We start from the raw sequence: 9719 nt of genomic DNA, 5'->3' as shown, positions 1-9719 counted from the left end.
AATTTAGTCAGGACCAGCACTCATTTTAAGCTAATAACAGGACTCACTTTTTAAGTAGCAATCAGTATTTTTAAGTGAAGATGGCCTAATATCCAATGGCATAGCTGTATAGCCTCCATTCAACACCAATAGCTCAAATTCTGACCTCAAATTATAGAGAAACCCCAATTTGGTTTGCACCATTTCCTATTTCCTGGGTACCTGTATAGACTGTATGGTGATGGGCTATATATGGTTCAGGACAATGAGTGTAGCCCGGTATTGAGATTATGATATAGGAGGCAAGTATGGACTGAAACAAGATGGTGGGAAAGAACCAATAATGTGATTTTTATTTTACACATGTACAAAAGATGTTTGGCATAACCCACTTGGTCTGTTCCAGGTGTGGCCAGTCCACATTGGTCCACAGCATGGAGAAGGTACAACACCCAGTTGAGCTGCTAATTTCAAAAGGGTACCAGCTGCTGCTCTAAACATCCAATTGCTTTGTTTTGATTGTCTAAGTGTTTTAAACTGAAAGCATTTGGTAAACGTACATGTAATAATGAATGCATATGGCTTGGTCCAAAAGTGCCAGATTCAAATGAAGCTCATAATGCTCCCTAATCCAAATCAGAACCCTGATTTTTTTTAGCTCATTGCGTAAACGCAATGCACTATAGCCATAGTCCATATTTCTGTATGTTTTTTTCTTTCTCTTGCTACATCGTTTGAGCAATGGATCTGGTAATTTGAGGCGGCGATCTTTGCATGATGGTTCATGATTGTTACTTATTTAGCTAAAAAAATTCGGACAGAAAGTATCATTTTTGGAGCATTTTCTTACGAAAAGTTCTACCAAATTTCATGGAATAGTCTCCTATGTAGACTGTTTGTGGTGCTTTTCATATTACAAACACTGTACAAACTCCTTGATCGTGCGAATTTGTAAAAGAGATTGTTGAACTTTACTGTTTCAGTGCAGCTACAATGTCTGCTTTTCAGTGTTGCTTTTAGCACCAATTGGGCTTGTGCTGTCTATAGGCCCTTACTTCTGTGCAAGAGCCATGAGCAAATAGTGTCTCAAATTCTTCCAAATCAGAACTAATTGGGCTACCAAATTGTTAGTTGGCAACCCTGACTATGAACAAACATCTCACTCATTTACACTTTATATCACACATCTTGACCCAATTAGTTATGTAAACATTTAATCAAGGTGAAATGTCCTTTTGACTGGCACTGGCCTAGTATATCAGTATATGGGACCATGACAACCCCTCTCTGACATTACAAAACAGACAAACAGAAAGTCTGAACAGGGAAGTGCTGGGGGTAAACCCTAGGCTAGTGGCCTTTCCCTGTTCTGAAGATTGAAGGGAGCACTTGTTTGAAATATGAAGTCAGGAAAATTAGATGTGTGTGCAAAATTGTATTTATTTATTTATTTCATTTACCATGAAAGTGTTGTAGTTTTTAAGTTTCAAGTTTTTATTTGGAAATTGCTTTTACATCAGTGGCACTCATCTATCCGATGGTGCATCCAAGACATTAAATATACAAACAAAACTGTATTAAACAAAATCAAATCAAAGGATACTCGACAAGCAAAAGGTACAAATAAATAAATGCCTTGAATAAATAAATATCTTGAGAACCGCAAGTATGCTGATTCAAAATGCTGATTTGTGCTTGATCACAGCACTATGGTGATTTTGAGGTTTGAGAATACTGAAATGTGTTTTTCAAAGTTGGCAGCCCTGTATACATAGTTATACATGGCTATACATAGCTATACATGGCTATACATGGCTATGACATGGTTACATATGGCTATACATAGCTATGCATGGCTATACATGGCCATACATAGCTATCCATAGCTATACATAGCTATGCATGGCTATACATAGCTATGCATGGCTATACATAGCTATGCATGACTATACATAACTATGCATAGCTATACATAGCTATGCATGCCAGCTATGCATGTCTATACATAGCTATGCATGGCGATACATAGCTATGCATGGCTATACATAGCTATGCATGGCTATACATAGCTATGCATGGCTATACATAGCTATGCATGACTATACGTAACTATGCATGGCTATACATAGCTATGCATGCCATTTACCATGAAAGTGTTGTAGTTTTTAAGTTTCAAGTTTTTATTTGGAAATTGCTTTTACATCAGTGGCACTCATCTATCCGATGGTGCATCCAAGACATTAAATATACAAACAAAACTGTATTAAACAAAATAAAATCAAAGGATACTCGACAAGCAAAAGGTACAAATAAATAAATGCCTTGAATAAATAAATATCTTGAGAACCGTAAGTATATTTTCAAAATGCTGATTTGTGCTTGATCACAGCACTATGGTGATTTTGAGAATACTGAAATGTGTTTTTCAAAGTTGGCAGCCCTGTATACATAGCTATACATGGCTATACATGGCCATGACATGGTTACATGGCTATACATGACCATACATAGCTATCCATGGCTATACATAGCTATCCATGGCTATACATAGCTATGCATGGCTATAGATAGCTATGCATGGCTATACATAGCTATGCATGGCTATACATAGCTATGCATGGCTATACATAGCTATGCATGGCTATACATAACTATGCATGGCTATGCTATGCATGGCTATACATAGCTATGCATGGCTATACATATCTATGCATGGCTATACATAGCTACGCATGGTATTCCTGACCATAACCCATAACAAATGAGCTACAGCACCAGTGGTGCTCTTGTTTTATCATAATATCAAAATGGTGCATATCATGGAGTTCAACAGCCAGGAGCCATTATTTTGGCCAAAAAAATATTTCCTGGTTCAGGTTGTTTGGCAGAAACCAGGAGCCGTTTTAGGTTTCATTGGCTTGATCACATTTATTTTGACCCTTGGTGTAAAGTTGATTGAACTTATGTGGATTATTTTCTTGTTCTCTTTTCAGGCCTTCAAGATGGCTACAGCTAATATGGCTACAGAAACCACAACCCCAGGACATTTAGGAGACCCCTCATATCTTTCCCATTTGTCATCATCACTAAACCAGCTTAGACAACAGGCTTGTCTTTGTGATGTCACAGTCATCGTTGACAACCAGCGATTTCCTGCGCACAAAGCCATTTTGAGTTGCGCAAGTGAATATTTCCAGAGTATGTTCACATCAGGGTTTCAAGAGAGCACCAGCAATGAAGTGACTGTTCCAGGAACTGGAGGAAGTTTCTCTCAACTGTTAGAGTTTGCATACACCGGCTACTTCACTCTGTCTCCCACCACAGTAGCGGGTGTCCTGAACATGGCTTGCTATATGCATTTCTCACAGGCTGTAGAAGTCTGTGCTAATTATCTGAGTGAAGTCAAAGACAGCATCACCATCGATGACTGCTTTGAGATCTGGTCTGTTGCATGTAATCACGGCAGTCTTTCAGAGTTAGCAGAGTCTTTCCAACGCCATCTAGTGCGTAGCTTCAACAAGTGCGCCGAGTCACAAAGTTTTCTGGAACATGCCAGTGTGGATTTTCTGCTGGAATGTTTGGGGGATGAGGAGATAGAAACAGACACAACAACAGAGAAACAGGTGAGTAGACTAACTAATTGATTAAAACTATGATTGGCAATTTACTGGGAAATATTAGCATTGTATTCAACCTATCTACCTACTGACCTATACCTACCTATCTATCCACCCATCCAATATACCCACCTGAACACCAACCCACCAGTCTTCTGAAAAGCACAGTATTTCAAAGGGGGGAGGTGTTACCCCTTAACTCCTGCTGTAGCATATTCCTCAGTGTGCGCCTTATTTTTCACAATTTCTACAGCTCACAAAATCTTCAGGAAAATTTGACAAATCCCACTGATATTTGTCCATTTGTTATTCATTCCAGTTACTCCAAGCAGTCATAGCTTGGCTACACTTCAATTGGGAAATCCGCAACAAGAATGCAGCAAACCTCCTTCAGAAAGTCCGTCTTGGCCTGATCCCACAAGAAGACCTTCAGGAACTGCTGGATTCGGAGATTGGCAGGATTGCGGAGTGTAAGGAGGTAGTTTTAGAGGTCATTGAGCTGAAGACTACTGGAGAGACATCAGCAGCAGAGCCACTTAGCCATAGATATCCAAAGTGGTTCGCCACCAGGAACACAATAAGTGTAAGTTTTACTCATAGTTTTCTTTTTAATATGGATTCCATGGGTACTTCTAACCAAATTATCAGCCTCTAGTCTAAGAACTATTTTGATTGGTTGTAAAGAGTGGTATATCATGTATTGAGCCAATCAGTGATATGGTAAGAATACTGAGAAGGGCTAAAGGGGACTAAACTTAGCATTGAGAAGAGATATGTAAAAGCTCTATTTTGATTGGTTACTCAGATTATTATATCATGTAATCAACCAATCAGGTGCTCTGTATGGTAGTATAGTGCCCATGGGTTCAAAGTTTCTAATCTTACCTGTTTCGGTTAAAACCCAGCAAATTTCGGTGAGTGGAATGAAATGAGCTATTTCATGTAAATCCATATTCCTGTGGAAGGTTTCAAATTCAGTTGCACAATTAATTAATACTGTGACAGATTGAAACTATTAGCCTTGTCGAGATATGGTGTACACAATAGGAAGGCAGTCTTCAGTACGGTTAAAACCCAGCAAATTCAAAATTCATCCTATTGTGGCCACCACATCTCGAAAAGGCTACAAGTAATTGAATCACTCTTTAGTGGAACCTTAATGTATAAAATGCAAAAAAATATACCAATAATCAAAATATTTGAACAAAAGTGTGTGTGTATAGTAATATCTCTTGGTTCTACAGGGTATGTCTGTCTGTCTATTTTGGTCGTTTTTATGCTGTTGTCTTCACATACTAATCACTTGGTGTTAATTTTGCACCATTAATTAATACTGTGACAGATTGAAACTATTAGCCTTGTCGAGATATGGTGTACATAATAGGAAGGCAGTCTTCAGTATGGGCAAAACCCAGCAAATTCAAAATTCATCCTATTGTGGCCACCACAACTCGAAAAGACTACAATTAATTGAATCACTCTTTAGTGGAACCTTACTGTATAAAATGCAAAAAATATACTAATAATCAAACTATTTGAACAAAAGTGTGTGTGTAAAATTACATGTAATATCTCTTGGTTCTACAGGGTATGTCTGTCTGTCTATTTTGGTCATTTTTATGCTGTTGTCTTCACATAATAATCACCTGGTGTTTATTTTTTATTTATTTGTTAATTGTTTAAACTAAAATTTCATTCACTTTTCATACCATGTACTAACAAAGCTTTGGCATATTTCATGTTTTATTTTTTCCTGCTGTACTAAAAAGCTGTTAACTAATGAACTTGAATACTTATACTAACATAGTTGTAACTATTCTCCCCTCAATAAAAGGGGGAATTGTTGGTTACGTTCAGAATCTCAGCCATTTTACCCCCATGATTTCAGCCAAGAAGGGTGATATTGTATTAGTATATTCTGTACATATGTGCATGTGCTTGTAGATTTTGGTTAAGTTTTCCCGCTATTTTTTCCTCCAATCTTGCCAACAGTGACTCTATTTTAATCACAATGTAGACAGTAATTTGATATAGAATTGGTTGTTTAGTTCCTAATTTGTAATGTTGTCTGTCAAATGTCAATTTGATATACCGGGCTACATTTTCAAATGTCAAATCGTCGTCTGCATCACATACTGTTGTTATATCTCAAAAGGCTGCCTTGTGTGATTTTTATTATCATTATTTGATGTTTTTAATGATAACACAATACCTTTTTTTATAATAGATGTAAGTAAACAATTGTGTAATTTCAGGCATTCCTTAAGATTGAATGGAATCCTGAAGGTCAACGAGCATCATACCTTGATCTGGGATGTTGTGAGTCAGGCTGCTGGAAAGAGCTGGATAAGATGGCGCCTTTACCCTACCCTCAACATGAGGTTGATGAAGTTTCCTGCTGTAGTTTAAGTATTGTAGATGGTCAGCTTTATGCAGCTGCTGGAATTGTTGAAGATAAGAAACCGCTAGGTAACTTCTGTGTGTACGACAGCAATGCCAACAAATGGAATCAACTTTCACCTATGAAGTATAAGCAAGGCTTGTTGCCCATGGTCGGCCATAAAGGATATATTTATGCTATTGGAGGATTTCATCAAGATGGTGTTTTTTCTGGAGTGGAGAGGTACAGTCTCATAGAAAAGAAGTGGGAAGAATTTGGTAGTTTTAGATTTGGTTTAGAACATGTATCGGCAGTTAGCTTTAAGGGCCGAATTGTAATGTGTGGTTCAATAAGAAAACAAAGTCCAGATAAGTCTTTGTTTACACTTGTGTTGAATGAGAAGACCAGAAGATGGGATGTGATTGATGTCACAAATTACAGCGATGGAAATGATAACAATATTCCATTGCTTACGGTACTAAGTGACAAATTGTACGTAGTGATGAGGTTCAACAAAGATATGGAGGAAATTTTCAGGACACTAAATGTTGAGGAAATCATATTTATGAATTCTGATTGTGAGGATGAGAAACCATTTGTAGCCTATGATGCTATATATGACATTTACACTGCTATTTCACCAGAAGTGACAATAGAGGATGATGTTATTTACATCAGTAAATATCAATACATTAAGAGATTGGAACCATTGGAATCTGGTGAAAACTGTTGCGAGCTTGGAAAGGGAATGGGTGCCCAAGGAAGCACAGTTCTTTTTGCCTTCGATAAGAAGCGTCTGTCAACTATAGTACATTGAATCTGAAAATAATTGTGATTTGTGATTGACATTGCTCCACCAGATTGGACTAATTTCCAGTTGAAATCTATACACCCCCTATGTAAGACATGACCTTAATCTTCCACATGGGTTGTTGATTTCAAATGGAATCGCCCATTTGAAATTCACACTCACTTTGTAAAGATTAAGGTCATGTCTTCAATAAGGGTGTACATTGTATGGATGTCAACTGGAATAGTCCATTGTAAGCACTTTGAGTGCGATGGGGCCAACATGCATTATAAAGGAAGAATGGCACCAAACGCTGATTATCAGAGATATTCTGCACATATTTGCACATGTAACGCACAACCCTTAAGGTCCATTGTTTGTGATGTCTCAAACATAATATTGAACTGTTGTGAACTAGAAGATATAGTTTAGAAATATGTTTTATTTAGGTTGGTTTCAATTGATTGATTTGTCTGTGACTTAAAATTACAACATATGTTTAATCATGGACGTACTAAATAATAGTACGTCCATGGTTTAATCATTAAAGTACCGGTACATGATCATGATGATTGAAACTTGATATCTTCCACACTTGATGAAAAAAGATTACCCATAAACACAGAAGTGGGACTCTCTCTGATTGTGTGATTGAATTATGTGATGAACATTTGTACATAATTTGGTGTTACCCACATTTTATGCAATACAAATTTTTCCAAGGTGACATACAATATTTAAAGGTCTGGGTTACCAGTTACAAAAGTGAATGTGCTATCCATGTACAAGACTAAGTAAAGGTTTAGAGTTGCACAAAGAGGGTTACCTTAACAAGGTTTACCATTACAGTACATGTACAAGATGGGAACAAGGGATGGAGGCAGGACTTTTTGAATGACCTTGATATGTATATGATCCTGTGTCATATACTGGGGTACCCAAAAAGGTGAAGTTTGTTACATTTTGATGTGAAGCTTGACTTCAATACAGTGTCGCTTGAGTATTCCTTCATTTAGAAGATTAAATTAGGTCTTAAATTGAGGCTAATTTATTCTATATTACTCTTTTCTTATGATGTTTGGCATGAAATGTGCCAAGGGTGGTTGAGGATTAGGAGGAGGGATTTGTATCGTAAATTTGATCTAAAACCCCATTAAAAATTTGAATCTAGTACAAAAATGTCTAAATGAACTCCCCGACATCTAAACCAAGTAAATAAATACAGAAGGTCATTTAAAAGACTAATACTTGCTCAGAATGATGGTAAGTGTGGAAAAAAAAGGTGGGGTTAAATCCCACCTACTTTGTGATTGTTTTTGCCCGCACTCTCTCATTTTTTAACCGATTTCCATAAAAAAAGGTGTCAAAATGCTCAGGAGGATCAACCACTTCAAATGAGACGTGTAGGTTAAATGTTTGAAACATTTCATTTTTGTCTCGCCTGAACTTTGTTCAGGATGGGACTTAGTAGTCACTATTTCTGTCTGTCCGTGCGTGTGTGTGGGGGTGTGTGGGGGTGGGTGTGTGGATGTATATGTGTCCGTCCGGAGCTGTATCTGGGGAACCGTAAGACCTTCGGCGACGCTACTTGGTGGGAGGAAGGGTATCCAAGTTTGCTCCGTAACCGTATGTTTTCGGGGGAAAATATGCAAATTAACATAGCTAATTTGCATAATTTATGCGCAAATCAGCGCAAATTGATAGCGGAGTTTGTGGACAGACTATCTCAAGATCCGTCGGGCGCATGGTAACGAAACCTGGTGGCAGCTATGATACACATCTGCTGATCACCTGATTAGTTTTCGGCGAAAAGTATGCGCATTTAGTTGTTAATTTGCATAATTTATGCGGAACGATTCTACAAATATGGTTGGAAATCTGAAGAAATCCGCCTTGTGGAGCTGTATCTGGGGGATTCGTAAGATCCCTAAGCCCTATGATGATGAAACGTGGTAGGGGGTAGTATGACCAGAGGATCTCAACCCGATTCGGTTTTCAGCGCAAAATATGGTAATTAAGTACCTAATTTGCATAAGGGGCTGTGCAATAATTATGAGCCCCCCCGGGGGGGTAAAATTTCCGAACGGCTCGCCAAAAATCGCTTGCCCCCCCTCTTGGCCCGCCAAAAATCGCTTGCCCCCCTCTCGGCCCGCCAAACATTCTTTGCCCCCCCCTTGAACATGCCAAATTTTTGGGATCCCAAATTCCAAACTTTAAATGGTCTAGATGTATGTTGCGAGCGCAGCGAGCAGGAAAATTTGCATATTTAAGCGTTTCCGTACCGTTTTCCTAAGCCTTTTTAAAGCATTTTATTAAAAAGGCGCCCCGTGAATGCGTGCCAAAAATCGCTTGCCCCCCCTCTCGGCTTGCCAAAATTGCTTGCCCCCCCTTTCGTCTCGCCAAAAATTTCTTGCCCCCCAATTTTACCCTCCCCCAGGGCTCATAATTATTGCACAGCCCCTAATTTATGCTTAAAATGCAAAAACCTATTTTCTCGGAGACTAGGGGTCGCACGTTCTTCAAACTTGGTGGGTGGGTGCATCTTCACCCCAGACAGAACAAGTTTGTATTGGTTAGTGCGTCAAGGTCACCCAAGGTCATCCAGGGGTCATCTGAGGTCAAATGACTAAAAACTGTCGTATGGGCACGAAACTTGGTGGGTACAGTCAACATAATGTGGCAGGGGGTAGTATGACCAGAGGATGCACACTAGTACCCCCCCCATGTGTCCCCTCCCACACACTCAAAGTTGAGGGGGGGGTCAAAATTTAATGAAATATTGTTTTATATTGCACATTACATATATCAATTTCGGTCATGTAGGCCAAGTCATTAGGCCAAAAAAAGACTTTGAAGAATGTCTCTCATGTACAAAAGTATAGGAAACTGAACATTTAAAACCACCTTTTTAGGGTGAAGGAAGCATTTTTTCAAAAAAATGTCTAAAACAGGT

General features: G+C 38.5%; 1 protein-coding gene across 1 annotated transcript; it reads left to right on the top strand.

Moving 5' to 3' along the window:
- The first annotated feature begins 2976 nt into the window (after window positions 1–2976).
- On the top strand, window positions 2977–3623 carry LOC140137128 (kelch-like protein 26). The gene has a single exon (XM_072158784.1). It carries the CDS (start codon window positions 2982–2984, stop codon window positions 3621–3623), a length of 642 nt encoding a protein of 213 aa, XP_072014885.1. The 5' UTR covers window positions 2977–2981.
- The last annotated feature ends 6096 nt before the right edge of the window (window positions 3624–9719 follow it).

The sequence above is a fragment of the Amphiura filiformis genome, chromosome 17, assembly GCF_039555335.1.
Source record: "Amphiura filiformis chromosome 17, Afil_fr2py, whole genome shotgun sequence".
Lineage (NCBI taxonomy): Eukaryota > Metazoa > Echinodermata > Ophiuroidea > Amphilepidida > Amphiuridae > Amphiura > Amphiura filiformis.
The sequence above is the reverse complement of the archived record's forward strand: the minus strand, read 5'-3'. Positions and strand labels throughout refer to the sequence as shown.

Bases quoted from the DNA above. Each gene is read 5' to 3' on its own strand.
- LOC140137128 (XM_072158784.1), top strand. From the start codon at position 2,982: ATGGCTACAGCTAATATGGCTACAGAAACCACAACCCCAGGACATTTA.